The 27870-nt window shown below is 40.6% G+C and overlaps 1 protein-coding gene across 6 annotated transcripts in view; it reads right to left on the reverse strand.

The window, feature by feature from the left end:
• Positions 1 to 27870, reverse strand: part of SIK3 (SIK family kinase 3) — a 263960-nt gene that overhangs the window by 71311 nt on the left and 164779 nt on the right. For all 6 annotated transcript variants that reach the window (XM_069555268.1, XM_069555269.1, XM_069555266.1 and 3 more), the window contains exon 4: positions 8294 to 8455. In XM_069555268.1, coding sequence (XP_069411369.1) covers positions 8294 to 8455 — 162 coding nt within the window. The remainder of the gene's footprint in view (positions 1 to 8293; positions 8456 to 27870) is intronic.

A 27870-nucleotide genomic window follows, 5' to 3' on the forward strand; every position in this document is an offset into this window, starting at 1 on the left:
CTTAGCAATATGATTCAGAAGAGAGAACTGCCCCAACTGCATTTTCTCAAGGGTCAATATACACGACGGTTGCTTAGCCCTGCTAGTTGAGAGCCCTCACCATTTCAGGGAGTGAGTACCAGGTGAGGCAGTATGACTCCTAGGCTCCATTGCTGCTGCTGCTGCTGAGTCGCTTCAGTCGTGGCCGACTCTGTGCGACCCCATAGACGGCAGCCCACCAGGCTCCCCGTCCCTGGGATTCTCCAGGCAAGCACACTGGAGTGGGTTGCCATTTCCTTCTCCAATGCATGAAAGTGAAAAGTGAAAGTGAAGTCGCTCAGTCGTTTCCGACTCTTCGCAACCCTATGGACTGCAGCCTACCAGGCTCCTCTGTCCATAGGATTTTCCAGGCAAGAGTACTGGAATGGGGTTCCATTGCCTTCTCCGTAGGCTCCATTAGGACCCAAATTTGGGAAAGTTACATGGCCTGAGTCTCAATTTACTCCCTGTCAACCAGGGAGGTGTACTGAAAGATTGCCGAAATAAAGGGTATCAGTATCATGACGTAAAATTTTGGAGTGATATGATGGATACTGCGTAACTACTTTTTCTGGCCTCTCGGGGATATTCTCAATCCCCAGGCTATGGAAGGAGTCTCAGAAACCAAGGTTTCCAACCTTTTTTTTCTGGAGGACTATATCTCAGTATATTCATACTGGGGGTGAAAGGTCAATGAAGTCATTACCAACTGTTTTCATTTCTCACTTTTAAAAAATGAAGTCGTCTAGATCTCACTGCACTAAAGGTCAAAAATTTCCACAGCACCTTAAATCCATGCACTGTGGAAATTCTTTCCAAAATATTGGCTTTGCTGTAGCTGAACTTCAGATCTTTGCTGTCTACTGATTGCCAACTAAAACAATAACACCGGAGTGGAAACCATCTCATGGAGGCCATTCTGGGAGTCGACATTTAAAGAAAAAAGTTTCCAACTTCCTTAGGTTAAAAAAAAAAAGTTTCCACAACTTTCAAAACATTCTCATAGCGTCTGAGTATTTCAAATAACTTTGCTTCATGGAATAAGCCAGCTACATTTAGGCAATCTTTTATAAATCTAGAAATTTCTCTATCTAGTTCCTAGGGACAAGAATTAAAATTACTTTCAAATAGCAGTGCATCAACTGTTAAAAATAAGGCAACACCAGATTTCTTTGATAGCTTAATATAATCCGTCAATAAGGAAATCTGATTTCTCTATTTCTAAACAAATATTGACTGCAAGTTCCCTCTTCCTGGCCCAGTTATATGACTGGTTACCCAGTCCCAGAAACTCTTCCTTGCTTGCATCTCTTGTGTTTGCTGCCCTTTTCTCCCTTCCCAGGTCCACCACCTGGGAATCTTACCACTTCACAGGCCTTCCCCACCCCACCCACCCCCATTCAACAAACATTTATTGAGCACCTACTATGTTAGACCATTGAGGAACACATAATAGAAATGAGCGTGGGAACTCCCCTGCTTACAGTCTAGTGGAGGAAATACCCAAGAGGATGGATATTTCCGGGAAAAGGCAGATATCTGAAGCGGCACCTTACAGACGAGGGCTAATTAGATAAAGCTACATCCCATCACCTCACTATGAGCTTTTGCTTCCTCTTTTAAACTTTTATTTCTTTTTTAGAGTACTCTTTCACAGTGCTTTACAATGTTGTGTTAGTTTCTGCTGCACAGCAACATGAATCGGCTGTACGCATTTCACAGGCTTTGAACTGATCTTCCTATTGCCTTCCTGTCCCCTCTTCCTACTCTCACTTTTTTTCCCCTTATCCACCCTGAGTCTGATTTATTAAGCCTAGAAGTCAAACAATCTTGCAATCCAGTATAAATACCGCCCCTCCCCACATTCTCAGGCATGCCTCCCCTCCTCAAGTCTTCCCTCTCGCCAAGCTTTTCTGCAGACATGCTGTGTGCACCCTACTGCTGTTCACGCTGCTCCGGCTCAGGTTCCCACTGTAACCCAAATAAAGCCCCCGATCCTCACCATGCGCACAGCGCCCCACGTGAACTGGCCCGGGCCAGCTCTCTCACTTCATCCTTCCACTCCCCACCTTATTTATCATCTCCAGCCATGTGAACCTGTCTCTCATCCCCTAAACATGTTACCGTCACCTCACTCAGGCCTTGGCCTTGCTCTTCCTTCTGTGTGGAAGGCTGTGCCTGTCCTGGGTATCCTCTCACAAGGCATTTTACCACTTTCACAAGTCTTTATGAGAACTTTTTTATTTATTAAAAAAATTTTTTTTGGCTGGGTCTCGCGGTATGTGGGATCTCAGTTCCTAACCAAGGATCACCCAACCCCCACTGCCCTCCCGGCTGCACTGGCATTGTGGAGTCTTAACCACTGGACCACCAGGGAAGCCCTGTGAGAGCTCATTTGTTCATGTGTTTACTGTCTCTCTTCTGCCATCAGAATGTTAGCTCCAAGGGACTATTTTACCTGCTGCTGTACCCCCAAGGTCTGCACACAGCATGTGCTTTATTAACATTTGCTGATCCTACTGGCGTTCTCTCCTTGACACCTATCCATAAAGAAGTCTGCTCATCCTTTAAGACTCACCTCAAGGGCTCTGTTCTCAAAAGGATGATTCTGTCCTCAACACTGCTATATAAAGTTCAGACCCACAGAGTTCTCGAGCACCCACTGTAGGACACGTACATGCAAGGCAGTGGGAGTCAAACAGTAAACAGATCTGCTGACAGGCCCTGTGGCAGTTATCATCTAATGGAATTTTGCAAACTCAGGTGGTTTCTTCATGCTCTGAACTCTGTGGTAATTGGACTATATCATTAACATGATAATGAATCACAACATGCTATGTAACATCTCTCGCTACTGTATCAAACTATAATTTGGTAGCTGTTGACCATGCTGCCACCCAGGAATATGAGGATGTGCTGAGGGAGCCGTGCTGTGCCTCCCCCATCTTGCATCTGCTCCTCTGTGGTCCTCACACATCTGAGGCAAGAAAAGAGAAAGATTAGAGACCAAGAAACCTACTCTTTTCCCAGCGATGAACTCCATACAAGAAAGGGCTTTCCATGAGTGCTCTTTAAAAGAAATTCAAAGTTTTAGCAAGTTAAAGGTCTTTTGGAAACTCTAGTTTTCTAAACAAGCTATACTTGTATGCCAAATATGAAATTAAATGATATGTGTGAAAATGCTCTGCAAAGTACTTTTTATATGTGCTTGTCTTCAGTCTCTTAGTTGTGTCCAACTCTGTGACCCCATGGACTGTAGCCTGCCAGGTTCTTCTGTCCACGGAATTCTCCAGGCAAGAATACTGGAGTGGGTTGCCATTCCCTTCTCCAGGGAATCTTCCTAATCTTCCCAACCCAGGGATCAAACTCACATCTCTTGCATCTCCTGCACTAGCAGGTGGATTCTTTACCACTGAGTCACTGGGAAAGCCCACTTTTTATATACATAAAGCATAATCTCATTGTAGTCTACGCATTTGCTGCCCAAATAAGACTATAAATTCTTGAGGGAGGGAGTATGTTCTCAGCCTTCCTTTCTCTGTTCCATGATAGTGGAACATAAAGCCTTTGTTAAGAACCATAAAGATTTTAGATATCCACTAAAAATTCTTAGACTTGGCCATTCTGTCTTTCAGAAATAAAATTCTTTGTTCTGAAAACAATCAATGCTTATTCTGGATTGCTAATGATAGAAACACCTTTCAAATAATCCTACAGGAGATAGGTTTGTGACCAGCATTAAGAAGAAGCCTTTTTAGATTCTAAAACCAGAAAGACAACAAAGTATTCACCTGGGCTTCATTCTCTCTAGAACTAGCATAGAACAAAAATTCACAGCTAAGAGTTTAATCACAAAAACTCTTAAACCATGGATCTTTTAATGCCTGTAACTTAACCTCAGATATGCAGATGACACCACCCTTATGGCAGAAGGTGAAGAGGAACTTAAAAGCCCTCTTGATGAAAGTGAAAGAGGAGAGTGAAAAAGTTGGCTTAAAGCTCAACATTCAGAAAACGAAGATCATGGCATCTGGTCCCATTACTTCATGGCAAATAGATGGGGAAACAGTGTCAGACTTTTTTTAGGGGGGGCTCCAAAATCACTGCAAATGGTGATTGCAGCCATGAAATTAAAAGACGCTTACTCCCTGGAAGGAAAGTTATGACCAACCTAGATAGCATATTGAAAAGCAGAAACATTACTTTGCCAACAAAGGTCCGTCTAGTCGAGGCTATGGTTTTTCCAGTGGTCATGTATGGATGTGAGAGGTGGACTGTGAAGAAAGCTGAGCGCCAAACAATTGACACTTTTGAACTGTGGTGTTGGAGAAGACTTGAGAGTCCCTTGGACTGCAAGGAGATCCAACCAGTCCATTCTAAAGGAAATCAGCCCTGGGTGTTCATTGGAAGGACTGATGCTAAAGCTTTGGCCACCTCATGAGTTGACTCACTGGAAAAGACCCTGATGCTGGGAGGGACTGGGGGCAGGAGGAGAAGGGGATGACAGAGGATGAGATGGCTGGATGGCATCACCAACTCGATGGACTGAGTTTGAGTGAACTCCGGGAGTTGGTGATGGACAGGGAGGCCTGGCGTGCTGCGAGGCCTCGGGTCGCAAAGAGTCGGACACAATTGAGCGACTGAACTGAACTGAATTGAAATTTACCTCGTGTCCAGGAAACACATATTCTGTTGAAGAGGGCAAGTATAGGTTTTTATACCTACTAGATTTTTACAGTAGTACCAAGAGTATTACATGTAAACTGTCACATTACTTCATAGGAAAAGTAAACAAATTCCCGCAAACACAAACATCCCTAGAACAACTTATTCATCTAATTTTGTACAGGATACATGACCTTTTCATCGAAACCACTAGGTATAAATAATGGCCTTGTGGACACAGGGTGGGAAGGGGAGGGTGGGACAAACTGGGAGAGTGAAAATGACATGTGGACACCGCCATGGACATATATGCGTTGCCATGTGCAGAGCAGAGAACCGGCGGGAAGCAGCTGCGCAGTGCAGGGAGCTCAGCTCTGTGATGACTTAGAGGGGTGGGATGAGGGGGTGCGAGGGAGATGCAAGAGGGAGGGGATACATGTATGCAAATGGCTGACTCACTTCCTTGTATAGCAGTAACTAGCATAACACTGTAAAGCAATTATATGCCAATAAAAAAAATAAACCACTACATAAATACTGACATAAGGAAAACAAACTCCTTAGATTTCCTAATCTGAATTTTTATTAATTCTATGTTAATTTGCTACTATAACATATACGATTCTTTTTAAATGAGGTGCCTAAGACTAATAATATTTTAAATAAAACAAAAAAATCCTCTTTTCTTTCTCATGTGTTTCTTTTTATATGGTAGCTCTTTCTTACCAAGACTTACAGTAATTTGTCAAAAAGACTATTGAAAAGATCAAGGATCTGAAAGTTACTTTGGGCTTTGAGAATAAAAACTGATTTCATTACTTATCTGACTGTGTCCCGTCACAACCCTCCAACACACCTCTCCAAAACTATTCATGCTGTGGTCAGCTTCAATTAGAAGCATTTCTCCCTCTGGTCCACTGAACTCAGAGAAGGCTTTGGGGGTGAGAATGGGCGTTCTGTCTAACACGTGTAGGAAGAGAAGCTTGGGCAATGACTGAGAAACTTGAGTAATGACAGCATGCAGGAAAGAGCGCAGAGACAATGTCCGCCAGCTTAGAAGAGCACAGAGCCACCATGCTCATTTAGTCTCTGCTTTGCAGCGAAAACTAACAACAAAAACAGAGCCTTTACATGAGTGAAGTAAAAATCTTGCCAAAATATCTGTATTAATACACAGCCCAAAGCTCAATGCCAGCATCCCTGGGAGTCTATAATTACACATCAGCAGGTAGAAACTCATATTGTGACTACATGGGTTTAACAAAGAAAGCTTTAAAAAATCTCCTTATCCAAATATTTGTCAGTAGAGACCCTAAATTCAGTTGTCACCAATCCCTGCTTTAACACCTGGCTTTTCCATGCAAAAATTAAAAACCATACAAATTGCCCGTGTGTGTGTGTGTGTGTGTGTGTTAGTCACACAGTTGTGTCCAACTCTCTGTGACCCCAGGGACTGGGGCTCACCAGGCTCCTCTGTCCATGGAATTCTCCAGGCAAGAATATTGGAGTGGGTCGCCATTTCCTTCTCTAGGGCAAACTGCCCTTAACTAAACCAAAATGGTTCTAAATTCAAAATCAAGAACGAAAAAGCATAACAATTTTTTATTGATCTTTGGTCAATAGAATAAGACTGGAGCAGAAAACCTGGGCCTTTTTTTTACTCACTACCTTAATTACCAATCCAAAGAGCCCTACAATGACATCTGTGGCTGGCTGAGTAACAGCACTTCAAATATGTCCCTGTCCTAATCCGTGGAACTTGTGAATGTGTTACCTACTTTCGCAGACACGATTAGGTCAAGGATCTTGAGCTTCATTTATTTAAAAAAGGATCTTTTTTTTTAAACTTCATGTATTTATTCATTAAAAACTTTATTTATTTATCATTTATTTGGCCGTGCTGGCTCTTGGTTGTGGCACTTGAGATCTTCCATCTTCGTTGCAACCTGTGGGATCTAGTTTCCTAACCAGGGGTGGATTGTGGGCCCCTGCACTGGAGTGTGAAGTCTTAGCCCCTGGACCACCAAGGAAGTCACTAGGTTAAGGATCTTGAGCAGGAGAGACCATCCTGGAGGGCCCAATATAATCACAAGGGTCCTTTCAAGAGGGAAGAAGGGGGAACAGATTAGGAGTGAGAGACGTGACAACGGAAACAGGAGGCAGAAGGGTGATGTGAGAAAAGGGCTGGAGCCAGGGAACACGGAAGGACTCCAGAAGCTGACCAAGGGAAGGACACGAATCCCCGAAAGCCTCTAGATGGAGCCAGTCCCGCCCCACCTTGATTTCAGCCCCACACGACTCACTCCAGATTCTGGACCTCTAGAGCTGTAAGATAATACACTTATATTGCTTCAAGCCACAAAGTGTGCAGTCATTTGTTACATCAGAATAGATAATTAACACAACATTTTATTATACTTTTAAGGATTGTGAAGCTTAGTAGGTATTGTTATCATTAATTCAACTGAAGCTACAATAATGACAAAAGAGAGTTTGAAACTGTGAGGTCTTTCCCCCTGCCCAGCCTTGTGAGAACTGTCGGCATCTAGAGGGCTTTAAAGAATATAAAACCGATATAAGGGCAAAGGAAACACTTAATTTCATTTAAGAAAAAGAAAGTATCCAATTCCTGTCTACTGTATATTGAGCGCATACAGGACTCAAAGAGCTCACATCTGAAAAGTTCTAATCAGCCCAACTCAGATAAACATAAGACTAGGTGAATTCCAAGGATGTGAAAGCAGAGCCTGGAAAGGCGGCAGTTATGTACACAAAAGAAACTGTCAGAAGAATCACCAACCTACATACAGGGACTCTGACCTCTCATGTATAATATAAACTTGAATTCTGAATTACCATCTGGTTAAGGACAGAAATCTTTAGAACTGTTTCTTACTTAGGTTTTTAAAGACAGTTATATTCTAGCTACACTTCTGTTTTCTATATGAGAGTCCCTTCCTTTTTTATCTGGGAGATGAGGGACATAAAGTGTAATACCAAAAACTGTCAGAAAACAAAAATGGCTTATTTTCATATCTATCGTTTCCATGTAGATTGCAGTCACTTTCTTCTATCAATAGGTGGTGAGCTTGCATTGGTTAGGCAAATACTGGCAGTTTACAAAAACTGAAGTATGAGGAGACTGAGGCAGTGAAAAGTGCTTTTTCAGGCACTGTCAGGTAAACAGATGAGTGAAATTTGACGATGAAAAGAGATGGATTGCCTTTAAACCACAATAAGATCTATTCTTAAAACCACAGTCTTAAGAATAAGCATGGTCTGTATAAGCAATGACACAAATCAACCTTCTCAAGTGAGGGTGGGCATACAATTTTATGAGGTCTGTTTACTACTTTATTCGATGTTGTATTCCTTACTCAAAAACCACTTTTTCTTTTTTCTCCCCAACCTAGCTGTATCAGAAACTATGTGAAATATTTACATAAGTGTATTTTGAAAGTTTATTAATTTTCAAGCCACACACACACACACAAAATCCTTTTCACAACACTTCTTTCTGAATAGACAGAAACAAGACAATCCCTTGCTTTAAGAACCTTGAAGGAAAAGCTCCTTTATTCCTACTGCACATCCTCAGCACACTTCTCACCTGCTATCTTGATATTCAGATTGGCGTCCAGGAGCAAATTTTCAGCTTTTAAATCACGATGAACAATGTTCCGACAGTGACAAAAATACACGGCTGCCACGATCTGTTTGAACTTGCGACGGGCCTCCTTTTCTGCCATCCTGCCATGGGCCACCAGGTGGTCTGTGCCAAAGAAGAGTACCGTCAGTTCTTGTTGGGGACTGGTGTGATTTCAAAAGGTAGACAGAGGAGGGCTGCAAGTGGGCCCAGCACAAGAGTGAGTCAAAGAAGTGACACAAACAGATGGAACGCAATGCACTCTCAGTCTTGATTTGTATCTATACAGTTCGTTAGTAATCAGACTCCATCAAGTATAAATCCCATTACACATAGAAGAGCACACTCACCCTACCATAAGAAAGGGAGAGTTGTGAGGGACACGCATAATGGTTTTCTTCAAGGATAGTAATACTCAACACCTTCCTGTTCACAGCTCTATTGCAAAAGTTTACAATATACACAGCAAACATGCACATGAGATAAGTATCAGTATCAGCAATATTTCCTGTGCTAAAGAGTGAGTCAAAAAGCAGTCACAGTAATCAATCGTTTTAGGAGAGAACAGACAGAAATTAGTCATTGCTAAGGGGGGAAATCCTGCTTTATATAGGCCTCTGTTCAGGCTGATCTCTTTTGCTCTCAAGTTTTACAACTTGACATAAAAATGTATGTATTTGGTGACTATTCTCTGGAATGTACAGCAATATACCTGCATCTTTACATGTTCATTTACTGTGCTTACCAAATATTTTAAAAGTGTGTTTTGAAGCTTTACTGATAACATCAATAGAAAACCAAATGAAGTTTCTACCATTTTAAATGAAATAACCCCAATGGCTATGTTGCTAACTAAGGTACAACAAAAGAATTTACATGTGATAAACTTTGTGTATCTCTAAATCAGGCTAGCTACTATGTTTAAAAAGGAATTGGTTGATACATATCATAAGTTCTATAACTTTTTTCTAATCATGGCAGTAGGTTTATATATTAAACCAATGACATGCATATCCTAACCCAGCTCTTCGTCTAACAACAAATACGGGTCATGACAGCTGATGGGATTAGAAACGTTAGTGACACAGTTTGCTCTGTTTGAACTCTGTAATAGCCTCTCAGCACTATCGTTAAACCAACTGATCCAGCTTGGGAAAAGATGCATTTGCCATCATAAGCATCCTGAGATAGTGGGAAAGTGAAAAATTAGACAGCATAAGCGACTACATCATTGTTTGTTTTCTAATAGTAGTTTCAGTAACACTATCCGATTGTTTCGGCACCATATCAAAACCCCATGGGACCAGTCAGATATTTCTTTCTTTCACCACAGAGAAGAACTCTGAAATGAAATATATGCTCTAGTAAAGACTAACAAGATTAAGAGCTTAGGACAAGAAATGGGGGAAGAGGGTGTAAAGAAGAGGGGGAAAAATAGTAATTCATCTACACAGCAGATTTTCAAACAATTCGAACAACATTCTGACACAAAGAAGATAAGACTTTGGAGACCAAATACAACAGTAATTTTAAGAACAATGTTATAAGCAGATTATTTAAATTATTAAGGAAGACTCCTCAAAGAAGCTGCTATAATTGTTAAGAGTTATCAATGACCCACACACAAAATCTTTGAAGCATTTCCCTCAAAAACAAGCATTATTATGGCCAAGATTACCAATTTAGTAGAAATAAAGAGAAAACAAGACGACTTTAGCTCAGATATTAAAAGGACTAGGATACAGCTTTCCACCAGAGTTTGGAGGTGGTGATAAATGAGCTCACACATTGGTATGTTTAGGCTTCTGGTATGATCTGCCAAATGAACTTCAAACAACACAAAAGCCTCAGAGAGGGACAAGGAGTGAGCGTAAGCTGCTGAAGAACTGGACATCCATCAAAAATGGACCCCATGCACCACTGCAAGAGGCCATTCTCTAACAGTACCTGCTCCTTTGACCCACTACTGCTCTTAATCCAAGGCCTAATTATTCTAATAATGTGTTTTAGCTGCTAAACTGTCTAATTAAAGAGCTTTGAAGAGACAGCTATTCTTGAGAAACACAAAAATAAGCCCTTATGAAGGTTTACCATCAGAAGCTCATTTGGCCAAGCCACCCATTAATTAAAATGCCCAGGAGACATTCATCTGGCAGTAAATACTAATTACCAGAACACATCAAAGAGCTTCTTAAACACAACAGAATGATTAATTTAGCCATTTCCAAAATAAGTGATTTTCTTTTATTAAAAATAACTCTTTATATTTTCCAAGTACTTTGTTTTCCTAAAATGATTGGAAAGTTCTCAAAAATGTTACACAGGCCAGGAGCTGGTGGAATGCAGACTAATTCTGTTTTATCTCTAGAATGACACATTGGTTGTCCTTGGATGAATCATTTACACTGCCAATATCTCTATCTCTTGATCTGCTAAACAGAAATTCTGTTACATGCTATGGCCAAAGAAACAACAGCATATTCGGAAATATACTCGTACTCTGACTAAGAGATATCATATATGACAAAATTTTAACTTCCAAAGACATTTTTTAAAAAGCTATGAAAAAAAAATTCCACTCAATACTACATAAATGCTATTTCAGCATTTGGTTAACAGATCGTAAGGATCTTTGTTTAGGATCCTGTAGTGCTCAAAACTGATTTTTATTATTATACACCAACTGTCAATGTTACATGGTTCTGGTTACAAGGTATCTGTGACAGCACACTGGGTGAAACAGCTTAAGTTATATAGCACTTTCACTAAAGAAGGCTTCCCTGGCGGCTCAGATGGCAAAGAATCTGTCTGCAATGCAGGAGACCTGGTTCGATCCTTGGGTTGGGAAGATCCCCTGGAGAAGGAATTGGCAACCCACTCCAGTATTCTTGCCTGGAGAATTCCATGGACAGAGAAGCCTGGCAGGCTACAGTTCATGGGATGGCAAAGAGCTGGACATGACTAAGCAACTAACACTTTCACTTTCTTTCCCTAAAGATATCTACAGTATCCCTATAGCTATGAATATAAAGATACACACAATTTACTTTTTTTAAAAATATGTTAGCTGTAAACATCACATGTTTTTTCTGAGCCATTGTGTTTGATGTTTAAGTTTTCTGGGGGAGTGTTGTGTTCTTCCCCACATATTGGACCTTCATACTGGCTCAATGTCATTCAGACTTCAGCCTCCGCTTTTATTTTTGCCCACCTTATTACCACCACTCCCCCCCCACCTACCAACCCACAGTCCTTGTTAGTTTGCTTTCAGTGTAAACCTTAGGGTCTAGTGGGTGTGCCAGGAAGCCAACAGCCTGCAGTGGTTTGCAGTCCCTGCTGAAATTGCCTTTCAGCTGCCTGCTGACAAATGGCTGCTTTATGTTCATGAATGCTCCATAGGCAAGTAGCAAAAATTCTTTCAGTTCAAATATGATATTTAACTTTTAGCGAAGAAACCGAGAGCAGGAGGCCAGCCTAGACTTAACACAAAGTCACAGCACTGGAAAACACACTGGGGTAATTTCAGAAGGCAAATGATACAAAACAGCTCCTGAACCACTTCAACATTCAAAGTAAAACACATTTTGAAACTTGTCAGGAGACACCCAGTTGCAAGGAACTCTAAAGAGTTGTTCTGCTTCTTCTGGACAGCTTAGTGAGCTAGTTCTCCGAAATACTGGGCAAGATCCCACCCACATCACTAGTCCCAAGCAACCCACCCTGCTCGGACACTAGCTTCCTATATTCCTAGACTTGTGCCCCCACCCACTCACCCGAGTCTAGACAATATGCAATCCGTCACAGTAAACCCCTTTTCACCATCAATTAACTACTAATCTACTTAGTTCCCACTGTACCTGCAAATTTAAAGGTATCCTCTATCATAACTTCAATCATTTCAACCCTGACAAAGATGAAGTGACTCTCAATTAGAAGGAGAAAACAGTTCTCCTGTTTTCTAGCTCTTATTACAAGAAATCTATGAAATAAAAACTATAAAAACAAACAACAAAAAAGTAGGGAGTCTAAGTTGTCTTTCTCACTTTCCAATCACCACAAATCACTTGGCACTGGGTTTCTATAATCTTTTTTATCTGTTTTTCTTTACAAAGCTAAAAAAAATAGTGACACTAAGGGATTTATATACCTCATGAAGAGTATATTATTAGAAGCAGAGGGAATGAATTCTGAAGTTTCAAAAGTATTCAAGCACCAGCATTTATAAAGTTTGCTTCAGAACTGACTGCTTGTAATTTTGTCCCAATCTGACTCAAGAAGAAATATCTTGTGGTACATTTAGATTCTAACCTTTCAAAGAGCAAAAATACACACAAGGCAGTCTTAACGTCCCTAGACCAGCTCACTCGAGTGTCAGAGGCATGCCACTAATGGGGTAGTGGTGGGGAGCCAACATTTCTTAAAATAAGTCACTTTTCCACTATAAACAGACAGTGTCTCCATTTGTCTGCTAGGTCTACGACTCGTAACTGACCCAAACACTAGCTGAACATGAACATACCCTGACAGCAGGTCAAGCAACAGGGCAGAGACTTTTCATTTTTCATGATGAAGAAATAACTCAGTCTTGAATGGGGAAAAGGTGGCTTGTGTGCTAAGCTAGGTGGCTACCTGCAAGGATCTCTGCCCACTCCAGGCGAACCACAGCTAGCAGCTCTTTGCTGTGCCACTCGGTTCTATCGTTTCTTCTTTCTACACCCATGGAAACAACTTCCTGTTTATCAAACACACGCTTCTTTCCAAAAGAGCCAAGGCGAGGCCAAGATAACCCAGCTGCCTGGTAGCAGGTTAACAAGAGCGCACTTACTTAAATATCACACTGTCCCTAACCCTTGGACGCCCTGAGCTGCCAGGCACTAGAGGAAGAGGGCCTGTTATTTGTTTTTCCTTGACAGGAATCCAACTACCTCATACCAGGCTTCTCTACTTGTTGCTTCTCCTTGTTACCACCTCTTTCCTTCATCCTTCCAGTGGTCCAAGCCAAACCCTGCTGTTGTCTCTCCCTCTCTCTCTCCCACTCCTGACATCCAGTCCACCAGCAGATGTTATCAACTCTGCTGTCAAGATACACCCAGAACTCAACCATCGCCACCCCTATCCCCGCCCTACTTCAGTGCCACCAATTTAGTCCTACAGCCATCATCGCCCTCTGGATTGCTGCAAAACCTCAGAACAGTTCTCCTAAACAGCACCCCCGATTCTGCCCCCGGCCCACCGCAATCTACTCACAAAACGACAGCCAAAGTAGCAAGCTTTCTTCCCTGACCTTTTCTTTTGAAATAATTGCAGATTCACAGAAGCTGCAGAGATAGTACACAGAAATCCCATGTATCCGTCACCCCATTTCCTCCAATAGTCCAATCTTGCGTAATTACAGAATGATATCAAAAGCCAGAATTTGACATGGTTGGAACATGTGTATACGCCGATGTCATCTTATCATACATACAGATTTGTGGAACTACCACTGCGACCAAGATAAATAATTATTTGGAGTTACTCATTACTAAGTATTCTTACAGGTATAAACACAAAATGCATACTACTTTTTTCTGTCTATCCCAAATACTAAACCTTTTGCTTCAGTGTTCTGAGAAAACACTTTTTTTGTGTGACACATCACACAATCTTATGTTCATCAAGATAAGCTTTAGTTCTAAAAGTTTTAGGCTAGAACAATTTCTAGTTTTTCCTATGCTTCCTTACTACATAGAAAAGAGACCTTTGCATGTGATGGATGCTTATTAATTATAAATTCACACTAGGAAAAACCATCAGAGGATAGACTATAAACTTTCATAAAAAATTTTTTTTTTTTTACTCTTTAATTTACCACTAACAAAGTCTGTAAACTAAGCATAGTTTATGTTAAGGCTATTAAAAATAAGCCAAGTCTAGCTCATTCTTTCAAATGATTCTTTAAAATCATGTCTCTGATACTTTCCCTAACATACTCATCCACCCTAGTAGAAAGTGAAAGTGACGTCGCTCAGTCGTGTTCGACTCTGCGACCCCACAGACTGACTGTAGCCTACCAGGCTCCTCCATCCATGGGATTTTCCAGGCAAGAGTACTGGAGTGGGTTGCCATTTCCTTCTCCAGAGGATCTTCCAGACCCAGGGATTGAACCCAGGTCTCCTGCATTGTCGGCAGACGCTTTACCGTCTGAAGAACTGGTCCATATTTTATATCAAATGGCATTTAGTCCATACACTCTGTAACATCAGTGAGCAACTGTATTACAGCTGTTTCTCAACATGTATACCTCCTCCTCTAGACCAGAGGTTCTTTTTTTTTTTTTTTTTTTAACCTGAGTATAACTGCTTTACAATGTTGTGTTAGGGTCTGCTGTACAAAATGTGAATCAGCCATAAGTATACATACATCCCTCTTTTTTGAGCCTCCCTCCTACCCCACCGCCACCCCTCTAGAGCACTGAGCTGAGTTTCCTGTGCTATACAGCAGCTTCCCACCTATCTATTTTGGTAGTCTACATATATATAAAACAATGCCACTCTCTCAATTTGTCCCATCCTTTTCTTCCCCCACTGTGTCCACAGTCCCTTCTCTAGCTCTGAATCTCGATCCTGCCCTGAAAATATGTTCATCAGTACCATTTTTCTAGATTTCATATATATGCATAAATATAAAATATCTGTTTTTTTTAATTTCTGACCTACTTCACAGTCTGTATGACAGACTCTAGGTTTATGGATATTTAGCAGTAAAGCGAAGTCATCAAACTGTAATTTTTTAAGCATTAAGCACAGGCAGCTCCCTCATATTATTGGCAGGTTGCAAATATAAATGCTAAAAAGTCTGATATTAAGAAAATAAAACAAAAAAATGAAGAACAATGAATAGGAAATTAATTAGAGAAGGAAATAGGTTATTTTATGAAATTCTGTAATACTTACTGACTTGTCAATAAAGCCTTATAAAACAGCTAGTTTTTCTAACCAAAGGGAGTAAATAATTTATATAACTAATATAAACTATAAACTAATTTATATAACTAAAATAGTATTTTAGTTATAAAAGTATATAGAATGCTATGAGGATTAAATAAGAGAAGCATGTTACAACAGCCACCACCCAGCACAGAGCAATGTGTTCAAATAAACAATGTGATAGTGTTCTCAAACATGTGGGAGGCTGCAAGCTGTAACACATGTAACACCTAATACCTAGTACATGCTGCTGTTTGGTTTCAGTCGCTAAGTTGTGTCCGACTCTTTATGACCCCATGCAGGCCAGGATTCCTGTTCTTCACTGTCTCTCAGAGTTTGCTCAAACTCATGTCCATCGAGTCAGTGATGTCAACCAACCATCTCATTCTCTGTTATTCCCTTCTGCTCCGGCCTTCAATCTTTCCCAGCATCAGGGTCTTTTCCAATGAGTCAGTTCTTCGCATCAGATGGCCAAAGCATTGCAGCTTCAGCATCAGTCCTACCAGTGAATATTAAGGGTTGATTTCATGTAAGATTGACTGGCTTGATCCCCTCGCAGTCCAAAGGACTCTAAGAGCCTTCTCCAGCACCACAGTTCAAAAGCATCAATTTTTCAGCGCTTAGCCTTCTTTATGGTTCAACTCTCATATCTGAACATAACTACTGGAAAAACCATAGTTTTGACTAGAGGGACCTTTGTCGGCAAAGTGACGTCTCTGCTCCTTAATACACTGTCTCGTTTTGCCGTAACTTTCCTTCCAAGGAGCAAGTGCCTTTTACCTTCATGGCTTCAGTCACCACCTGCAGTGATTCTGGAGCCCAAGAAAATGAAATCTGCCACTGTTTTTTTTCCCCATCTATTTGCCATGAAGTGATGGGACTGGATGCCATCAGTTTTTTGAACGGTGAAGTTTAAGCCAGTTTTTTCACTCTCTTCTTTCACCTTCATCAAGAGGCTCTTTAGTTTCTCTTCACTTTCTGCCATAAGGGTGGTATCATCTGCATATCTGAGGTTGTTGATTTTCTTCCAGCAATCTTGATTCCAGCCTGGGATTCATCCAGTGTGGCATTTTGCATGATGTGCTCTGCATGTAAGTTAAACAAGCAGGGTGACAATATACAGCATTGACATACTCCTTTCCCAATTCTGAACCAGTCAACAACCATTTTCTTTAATGTCCGGTTCTAACTGTTGCTTCTTAACTTTCATACAGGTTTCTCAGGAGGCAGGTAAAGCAGTCTGCTATTCCTATCTCTTTAAGAACTTTCTACATTTTGTTGTGATCCACACAGTCAAAAGCGTTAGCGTAGTCAATGAGGCAGTAGATGTTTTCTAGAACTCTCTTATTTTTTCAATGATCCAGTGGATGTTGGCAATTTGATCCCTGGTTCCTCTGCCTTTTCAAAACACCGCTTGTACATCTGAAAGTTCTCGGTTCACTTACTGCTGAAGCCAAGCTTGAAGGATTTTGAGCAATATCTTGCTAGCATATGAGATGAGCACAATTGTGTGGTAGTTTGGACATTCTTTGGCATTGCGCTTCTTTGAGAATGGAATGAGATCTGACCTTTTCCAGTCCTGTAGCCATTGCTGAGTTTTCCAAATTTACTGGCATAATGAATGCAGCACTTTAACAGCATCATCTTGTAGGATTTGAAACAGCTCAACTGTAATTCCATCACCAACACTTGCTTTGTCTGCACTAATCCTTCCTAACACCCACTTGACTTCAAACTCCAGGATGTCCAGCTCTAGGTGAGTGTCCTTACCATCATGGTTACCCAGGTCATGAAGACCTTTCTTGTACAGTTCTTCTGTGTATTCTTGCCACCTCTTCTTAATCTCTTCTGTCTTTGTTAGGTCCTTACCATTTCTGTCCTTCATTGAGCCCATCTTTGCATGAAATGTTCCCTTGGTATCTCTAATTTTCTTGAAGAGACCTCTAGTCTTTCCCATTGTATTGTTTCCTCTATTTCTTTGCATTGTTCATTTAAGAAGAAAGTGAACAATGCATCTTTTCTCCCCCTTGCTGCTATTCTTTGGAACTCAGCATTCAGTTGGCTATATCTTTCCCTTTCTTCTTTGCCTTGCACTTCTCTTCTTTTCTCAGCTATTTGTAAAGCCTCTAGTTATACAATTTGGTCTTTTCCATTTTCTACTCTGTTGGTGTCTGAGAATCCCATAGGTAAATGGCTGTGTGAGAACTTCCGGGTTCCATACATGTTGGCACCTTTAGGAAATGTTATTTTTAAGGTGCTGAGAATGTCCATAATAAATCATACATCCTTCAACACAGTACTGTTAAGTTAATAATTTATTTTAAATGCCTATGAATTCTGCCTGGTATTCAGGAAACTTTTCTTGATAAAGCGCTGGATTTATGACTTCATGGTCTCAAATAGGAAGTCTGGGGATGTATATCTAAAGAACTCATTCTGTGGAAATTTAAAATTATGAGTTTAGTGGTTTGCAAAACTAACCAGTTTCCCCGTTCTGTTTGTAAAGTTAAACAGACCCACATTGTCATGGTTGCCCCTTTATAATATAGTGCCAAACAGTATGCAATAATCATTTCAATAAATCAATTGAATAAGCAATAAATGCTCATTTAATAACCATTTATTGAAGCCTAGTACATTGCTTCAGCACTTCCCTGTGGCTTAGTGGTAAAGAATCCGCCTGTCAATGCAGGAGACACAGGTTTGATCCCTGGGTCAGGAAGATCCCCTGGAGAAGGAAACGGCAACCCAAATATTCTTGCCTGGAAAATCCCATAGACACAGGAGCCTGGAGGGCTACAGTCCTTGGAGTTGCAAGGAGTCGGACCCAACTTAGTGACTGTGCATGCAATGCCAATTACATTGCTTAGAATTCATAGTCTTTAATTAGTCTTTCTCTGTTCTTATCCAGAAAACAAAAAGGTATTTTTCCTTCCATGTCAAAAACTCCTTGAGCTAAAATGTGTACGGAATAACATGAAAATTCCATGTCTGACTTGGTTATCTTTGTGAAACAATGAAATAAATTTGTTAGACACTGCATTAAACAGTGAACACACAGATAAGATTCAAATGTCACAATGCGATCTAGTGACATTCTTTCATTCACTTTGTCTTTCATTCAACAGATCAATAAATATTTAATAAGCACATATTCTCTACGGGAACTATTCTAAGTACTGTTTATTAGCAAGGCTCAAAATTTACCAAGTCCTTACTCTTATGAGGCTTATAGTTTATGAGGCTTTATATACGTCTGTTGTCAATAAAAACCAAGACGACGAATGAAACAGAGAAGGAACTAGAGAGCAGTGGGCCAATAGGAAGAGTGAGATTTCAGACAGTATGGCTAGCAAAGTGAAGTGAAGTCACTCAGTCGTGTCCGACTCTGCAACCCCATGGACTGACTGTAGCCTATCAGGCCCCTCTGTCCATGGGATTTTCCAGGCAAGAATACTTGAGTGGGTTGCCGTTTCCTTCTCCAGGGGATCTTCCCGACCCAGGGATTGAACCCGGGTCCTGCATTGTAGGCAGACACTTTACCGTATGAGCCACCAAGGAAGTCTTCTCTAATAAGGTAAACATTTGATAGGAGACCTGAAGGAAATGGATGAGAGAGCCATGTAGATACCTGGGGAGAGTATTTTGGGAAGAAGAAGTGGAATATATGAACACCTTAAAGTGGGAACATATCCAGAGCTTAACAAACAAGAAAGAGATGTCAATAAGAAAAGGCAGGAGAGTACTAGGTGCTGAGGTCACAGAGGCTGCTGGAGACCATGTAACACAGAGGTTTATAGACTATGCACTTATTCCAAACAGATGAAAAAAAGTGAAAGTCGCTCATTCATGTCCAACTCTTTGTGACCCCATGAACTATACAGTCCATGGAATTCTCCAGGCCAGCATACTGGCCTAGCATGGAGTGGGTAGCCTATTCCTTCTTCAGCACATCTTCCCAACCCAGGAATTGAACCAGGGTCTCCTGAATTGCAGGCAGATTCTTTACCAGCTCAGCTACCAGGGAAGCCCCCAAAAAAGAGAAAGCTGATAGAAGTAGAAAGCTGAGTGGGAACATTCCACTTTTACTTTAAAAGAATCACTCTAGCTGCAATACAGGAATCAGAGCAGATTCAGGGAGACTGGATAAAGGCTTCTGCAGTAATCCTAGCAAGAGATGACTATGACTTCCATCAGGTTGGTACTGGTTGAGGTGATGGTAAGTGACCAGATTCCGCATATATTCTGAAGGTAGAGTCACCACGATTTACTGACGGCTTTGGCCTGAGGTATGAAAGTAGAAGAGAAATTAAGTATGACTCTATAGAAGCTTCTGGTGTGAGGAACTAGACGCACAGAGTTGTGGTTATTGAGAGAGGAAAGACTGGTGAAAAGAAAAAGTTGGTGAATGGAAACCAAGAGTTCAGTCTGCACATGTTAAGACATATGGTCCATCAGACCAAGGAGAGATATCAAGCAAACAGCTGAGTATATAAACCGGGAATTCAGAGAACAAGCCAGACTGGAGATTTAAAATTTGGAAGTCAGCAGTTGCTTGGGTCATAAAAATCAACAAGAGAGTAGATGTGCATAGACGAAAAGAGGTCCAAGCAACTGAACCAGGCAGCTCTCCAAAATTTAGATGTCAGGAGGATGAGGAGGATCTGGCATAAGAACCACTGAGAAAAGTGATCAGTCAAGAGACTACCGTCTCAATTACTCAGTCTGGTGTAAATCAATGACACAGAAACATAAAAGAAAAAATAAAAACTCACTGCAAATAGTGCTACAGTAGAGGTGTGCTCAAAGGAAGAAGGGAAAAGGCAATAACTCTCTAGCACAATCAGGGCAGAGTTCTCAGAAAGCATAACATTTTGAGAAGGGTTATAAATGTTGAGTAGCAACTAATCGGGCAAAGAAGCATGGCTGGGCTTTTGTATCTTGTGTTCTGATACCTCCCAAACAATTTCTCTGTGGAAGCCCTTTAGAGACCTTGTGAAGAAAAAAAGGACAGTATTCTATATGGGATTAGGAAATTTAAGTCCCCACTAGCTTCATACTAGAAACATGTGAGGGCATCTGATAAACCCCTTTCTGTCTCTTTTGCCTTCACATTTATCAACGTGTCTGACTCTTTGTGACCCCATGGACTATACAGTCCCTGGAATTCTCCAGACCAGAATACTGGAATGAGTAGCCATTCCCTTCTCCAGGGGATCTTCCCAACCCAGAAATCAAACCCAAGTCTCCCACATTGCAGGCAGATTCTTTACCAGCTGAGCCACCAGGGAAACCCAAGAATATTGGGATGGGTAGTATATCACTTCTCCAGTGGATCTTCCCCACCCAGGAATCAAACCAGGGTCTCCTGCATTGCAGGAAGATTCTTTATCAGCTGAGCTACCAGGGAACCCCCTTATTAAAGACAGTGAAACTCACTGCACAGTCCACAGCTCCACACAGAGTCTGCCAGTTGCTTAGGCAATGTCCATAGCCTTGAGGATAATTTATCTGATAATTTAACCTCATGTTTACCTGAACTTTGTCTCCAGCGACCTATAACTCCACCAAAATTCAGCAGGTTTCTTATGGCCACACCTTGAACTTGTCTCTGCCTGATAGTTTTATACCTCTGAAATTCTAAACTTCAATAGTATATGCCCCTCTCTCTCAATATAACCTTCTAGATCAGCAATGTTGAATAGAAATAAAATGTGAGCCATTTACATAATTAAAGGTTTTCTAGTAGTCACATTTTAAAAAATGATTCATTTTGAAATTAATTTAAAGAATTTATTTTATTTAAACTAATATATCAAAAATATAATCACTGAAACATGTAAACCACATGCATATTGGCAATGAGAGGTTATCTTCTTTTTTTCATACTAAGTCTTCAAACTCCAGCATGTATTTTACACTTACAGTATACCACATTTCAAGCCATACGTTGTCTATAGTCAAGGCGAAATGTAATTTTACCAAAATAAGAATTGGGTTCAATAGGAAAATGTTTTACACTGTGTATAATAAAGAACTGGCCTTGCCCAACATGATAGACTGGCTTTATCCTTTGGTTTAGAGTGTCTCTGCCTGGGGACCTTGGGTCATACCAGATAGTCTAACAAGATGAGTTAGCAAGGGACTGGCCATACCCACATGGTCTTAGGGTGTGAGCTGGCCACACTAGAACAAACAATGTGACTTAGGGTGAGAGCTTTGGGTCAGTTGGCCTGGAAACTGAGGTCAACCGTGTAAGTATTCAATCAGTCAATCAACCTTTCCTATGGAAAACAGAAACTCTGAACACAGAGGCTCAGGTGAGCTTCCCTATGGACAAGACTCTGCATACTATCACATATCAACACCAGGAGAGCAAGACATTCTGTGGGGAGAGGAAAACAAAAGCTCCATGTCTGGTACTTCTCATGGACTCTGTTTCTTCCCTTAGATGATTTTAATCTGACTCCTTTCATTGTAATACACTGTAACTGTGAGTTAAATAGCTTTCAGTGAATTCTGTGAGCACTTTTAGCAAATTATCAAAGGTGACAGGTGGTACTGGGGAATTCCTGAACTTGCAGTTGGTGCCAGAAGAGAGGATGGACTTCGGTGCTCAACTCTGAAGCCAGCTAACTCTCTGAGTTGTCCTAAAACTGCTTCAGTTTTTAAATGTTAATTCAATTCAAAATTCAGTTCCTCAGCTGCACTACCTATTAATACATTTCAAATGCACACAGTGGCTACAGTAGTGGGTACACTTTCAGACTTTCGTCTCTTTGATCTTGTTATGCCCAACACACTTGCTTTTTAACTTCATCTAGATCTCCAGCGTTTAAAATTCCTCCTATTTACGATCATTCATCCTGATCTCACTTGCCTTATACTCCTTGGAGCCTAAGCCCAATGACCCACACATTATTTACTTTATTGTTAGTGGTTTGAATTTCTTTGCCAACTGTCTCTCAAATTATTACACATGATTTTATGTCACGTTACATCTCAATTTTTTAAAGTTTTTTTAAGAAGTAAAAAATGTTTAGAATATTGCCTGGTACATAATCATGCTGTGGACATGTTGTACAAGTGTTTAAACTGATTAGCACTTTACAAACACTCATATAATCCTCACAACAACCTTTGGAGATAAGTGGTGTCTTCATCATCATCATTAGTATTACTACGATAATAATCTTCATTTTAAAGACAAAGGTAGTGAGGTTAAAAAATTTGCCCACTATTACAAAGGCAGTAAGTAAAGGAGCTGGGATTTGAATCACAGCAGTCTGACTCTATCCATATTCTTAACCACTAACAATGCCACTTTAACTCTATCTATAATCCATTTCTCTATCCCCATGGCCATTACTCATCAGACAATTCTAAGCTCTCATCTATTTTACTGCAGTAGCCTTCGAAGTGCTCTTGCAGACCCCTCTCCTTCAAATATATCCTTATATTGCCATCAAAATACCCTTTCTTAAACAAGTCAAACTGAATTCTGGCCCTTGCTTAAAGTTCTCCCATAGTTCACAATCATCTAATAATGGAAGAAACTCTTAGTGGCCACAGACTTATTTATTTAAATGAAATCGCAGAAAGTGAAGAGGAACTAAAAAGCCTCTTGATCAAAGTGAAAGGGGAGAGTGAAAAAGTTGGCTTAAAGCTCAACATTCAGAAAACAAAGATCATGGCATCCGGTCCCATCACTTCATGGCAAATAGGTGGGGAAACAGTAGAAACAGTGTCAGACTTTATTTTGGGGGGCTCCAAAATCACTGCAGATGGTGACTGCAGCCATGAAATTAAAAGACATTTATTCCTTGGAAGAAAAGTTATGACCAACCTAGAGAGCATATTCAAAAGCAGAGACATTACTTTGCCAACAAAGGCCCGCCTAGTCAATGCTATGGTTTTTCCAGTGGTCATGTATGGATGTGAGAGTTGGACTGTGAAGAAGGCTGAGCACCAAAGAATTGATGCTTTTCAACTGTGGTGTTGGAGAAGACTCTTGAGAGTCCCTTGGACTGCAAGGAGATCCAACCAGTCCATTCTGAAGGAGATCAGCCCTGGGATTTCTTTGGGAGGAATGATGCTAAAGCTGAAACTCCAGTACTTTGGCCACCTCATGCGAAGAGTTGACTCACTGGAAAAAGACTCTGATGCTGGGAGGGATTGGGGGCAGGAGGAGAAGGGGACGACAGAGGATGAGATGGCTGCCTGGCATCACTGACTCGATGGATGTGAGTTTGAGTGAACTCCGGGAGATGGTGATGGACAGGGAGGCCTGGCGTGCTGCGATTCATGGGGTCGCAAAGAGTCGGACATGACTGAGCAACTGAACTGACTATGTGGATATCAATTTAATTTCTATCTAAATGAAATTTTATGTGGCATATTGGGTATAAAAGCAGAAATGCTCCTGTTGAATATGAGGGAAACATGGGAATAGGCTGAATATATTTATGGGCAAAGCACGACTCTTTAGCTCTGCCTCACATAACTTCTTTCTCAAAGATGGCATCTTACACATTTCCAAATAACCCTCACAACTTTTGGGATAACCTGAAAACCTCTAGTCTACCACTTAATCCTGTGAGAAACTAGTTCTAGTTCTGTGAATATACCAATTTTTCACATGCTTTAGGGTCTTTATGTACGTTATCCCTCTGGAAAGGTCATTTCAACTCAGCAAACTTCTCATACACGAAATCTCTGTTCAAGCTTCACTTCCTTCACAGAGACTTCTCTAACCTACTCCGTACTCAAACAACTGCAAACAGTGCTCCCCATGGTCGTCACATTCCTAAATGAAGGCGTCCTGATGACGCACAACATAGTACTTGAAACTGAAGAAAATACTCCAGACATGGTGTGGCTGCCACCAAAGGTAAGCTCACTACAACTCTTCTAGCAAATCTGAAACTGAACTTGGAATTAGGAGCCAACTACTATTTGAAGCAGTTTTGTGTTTTGATTAGCCAAGGACTCTGGGATAAAGTTCCTCATTAACATTTACACCTAGAGCAGAAACTTCCAAGCATCATTATTCATCACTTCAAGTAACCATGCAAAACTCTGGATCAAACCAACCACCTATGTTTTGCACTCCGATATCTAAGCTGCCAAAAACTGCTAACAAACACGGAAGACAAGCCACACCAAAGTTAATTAAGATCAACAGCTGCCAGCCTGTTCAAGCTGCCTATAAATCCTTCGACTTGTCTCCTGCAGCTATCTCTTTCATTTCCTTCAGTTGCTATTTCAAGATCTCATCTCGGCATACAAGTGATTTTCTTACTTCTTGAAAATTAGTGACTAGGTATTCAGATTCTAAATCTTAATCTCCCAAGTATCAATCTCACACAAATACTTCAGCAAATTTACCAGCCTTCAACTCTATGTCTACTCACTTCCTCTCTTCTCACACAAAACTAATCCCTCACTGATGCACTAGAATGTAGCCCCTTGTATCTCCTTGTGGTAGTTCCAACTCTCTCTCATTCCTTCCCATTATAGCCAACTTTCTCAAGAGTCATTATCACAGTCTACTTCAAATTAAGGCTGACTTGATTCAAGCAAAATACAGAACGTTACTCCAACAGAACTCCATTTCCTCAGACTTCCTTTAGATACTTACTTATATCAATATCTGCTAGAAATCCAGAAATAGTGTCACAGTTACTTTAAGTCACTTTCTGCCTTTTAAAGAAATTAAGGGAATAAAAGAGGGAAAAGTTATATTTATGCACTCCTTTATTTCCTATACATTCATCTTTCCTGATTTTCTTCATTTCCTCCTGTGGCTAGGAGTTACCATTTGGCATCACTTGCTTTCAGTCTGAGCATTTCCTTTGGGATGGCTTATAACAGCAGATTTGCTTATACAAGAAACTCTCTGTCTTTATTAACAGTTATTTAGACGAGGTCGGGCGCGTTCAGGGTGGTATGGCCGTAGACTATTAACAGTTATTTAGGAATGACTTTATTTTGCCTTCATTTAAAAGGATATTTTTGCTAGATACAACATTTATGGTTCAGTTTTTTATTTTGGCATTTTAAACATGCCGATCAACCACCTCCATTTTTTCTGATGAGAATCCAGCTAAAAATCATATTGCTCTTACCCCATATGTGATGAGTCAATTTTCTCTTGATGCTTCAGGATTCTCTTTGTCTTTCAGCAAACTGACAATGATGTGTCTAGATGTAGATCTTTTTGCAATTATCCTACTTGAGATTCAACGAGCTTCTTGAGACCATAAATTGATGTTTTATACTACACTTTAAAAATCTCTGGCCACTATTTCTTCAAATATTCTTTCTGTCCCTTTCTCCTTTCCTATTGGACCCAATATAAACATGTTGGTAAACTTGATCTTGTTTCATAGATTTCAAAGGCTGTGATTATTTTTCTTCAATGGTCTTCTCTCTCTTCTTCAGATTGGATTATTTCTATTGATAGTTCCTCAGGGTTTTGTTTTGTTTTTCCCCTGCCACCTAAAATCTGCCCTTGAACTCAACTAGTGTATTTTTCACCTCAGTTATTGTGCTTTTCTAGAATTTCCATTTTCTTTTTTAATAGCTTCTAAATCCTTATTGAGATTCCTTATTTATTAAGTCATTGTCATCATATTTTCTGTTATTTAAACATGATTTCTTTGTTTGGACAAATTTATAATAACTGCCAGAAGTTTTTGCTAAAAGCAACATCTAAGCTCACTCAGAGAAAATTTCCATTGACTATTTTTCTTTCTGATTTTGGATCACATGTTCCCAGGTTTTCTTTTCTCCCTCTTTCAGGTTTTTTTAAGGAAATTATAAAATTTATTTATTTTTAATTGAAGAATAATTGCTCCACAATATTGTGTAGGTTTCTGCCATACATTAACATGAATCAGCCATAGTCCCTTTCAGTTTTATTGCGGTATAACTGACATATAGCACTATATAAGTTTAAGGTGTATAGCACCATGATTTGACTTACGTACATCATGAAATGATTACCACAATAATTTTAGTGAACACTCATCATCTCATATAGAGTCATATAGACACAAAGTTAAAAAACTAGAAAATAAAATGTTTTGTGATGAGAACTCAGGATTTATGGTTTTAACAACTTTCATACATAACAACGTTAATTTATCATATTGTACATTTACATTTCTACTACTCACATACAACTGAAGTCTACTCTTTCACTGCCTTCAATCAATTCCCACTCCCTTGAAACTTTTTTTAAATAAAAGTGAGTATTATAGATAATATACTTAACCAGTTCTAGATTATTATCTTTCTCCCTGAGGATTATTGTTCCTGTTGCTCATCCTTGTTTTTTTTAGTAAGCCTCTAAGAAATAAGAGGGCTAATCTGAGAATCTGTCTCTCTGTGGTATGTAGCCATTGATATCTCTGCTAGTTTTTAAGGATCTTGCTTTTATTTTTTTAGGATGGCTTCCTGGAGGTCATTCCTATGTCTATATCACTTAGTTGTCAAGACAGTAGGCCTTTCACTTTCTGCTGACAAATTTATTGGCGGATTCAGGAGTTCATTCAAAGTTCAGGAAGTCAGCCTCAGCTATAAACACTGCTGGGCTCTCTCAGGACTTGCTAATAGATGCCAGTCCCCTAGGAAACCAAAGCGGAGAAGGCAATGGCACCCCACTCCAGTGCTCTTGCCTAGAAGGTCCCATGGACAGAGGAGGGTGGTGGGCTGCAGTCCATGGGGTCGCTGAGAATTGGACACGACTCAGTGACTTCACTTTCACTTTCACTTTTCACTTTCATGCATTGGAGAAGAAAATGGCAACCCTCTCCAGTGTTCTTGCCTGGAGAATCCCAGGGACAGTGGAGCCTGGTCGGCTGCCGTCTATGGGGTCACACAGAGTCGGACACAACTGAAGTGACTTAGCAGCAGCAGCAGCAGCAGGAAACCAGAGATGAATGGAGAAGGGTATCCTACCCTGCTATGGTTCTCGCAGTAACAAGGTCTCCCTACTAGATTACTGGCCAGTGGGCCATACTGCTGCTCACCCCTAGCAAGGCCACAACACTAGCTTGCAAGGCCTTGAGCCCACTACATTTGTTTTCTACCAAAATTACTATTTTCACTGACAACACAACTGAGCATGAGTTTTTCATCTTTCATTCCAAATCATCTGCCTCTGGCAACAAAGATCCTAGTCACAAGGCCAGCTAGCCCTGGATCACACCGCTTCCCCTAGAGGAAGAGGTGAAAGATGCAGGGGCTCAAGCAAGAAAGCCAAGCCTCCCATGTTCTTATCACAAGCTAAAAGCTTTTCACAAGTTAAGCTTCTCAATTTGATGCTCGCCATTCGTTCATTTACAGAACCCTAAATGAGTGTTTCTGACAATTTAGTCTAGTTTTATATTTATTCATTGGAGAGAAGATATTCTTGACTCTGATATTGTCACTTTTCGGTTAAGTTCAGTTGCTCAGTTGTGTCCGACTCTTTGTGACCCCATGAACTGCAATGCACCAGGCCTCCCTGTCCATCACCAAATCCCAAAGCTTGCTCAAACTCATGTCCATCAAGATGGTCATGCTATC

This window comes from Ovis canadensis, chromosome 15 (genome assembly GCF_042477335.2).
Source record: "Ovis canadensis isolate MfBH-ARS-UI-01 breed Bighorn chromosome 15, ARS-UI_OviCan_v2, whole genome shotgun sequence".
NCBI classification, from domain to species: Eukaryota; Metazoa; Chordata; class Mammalia; order Artiodactyla; family Bovidae; genus Ovis; species Ovis canadensis.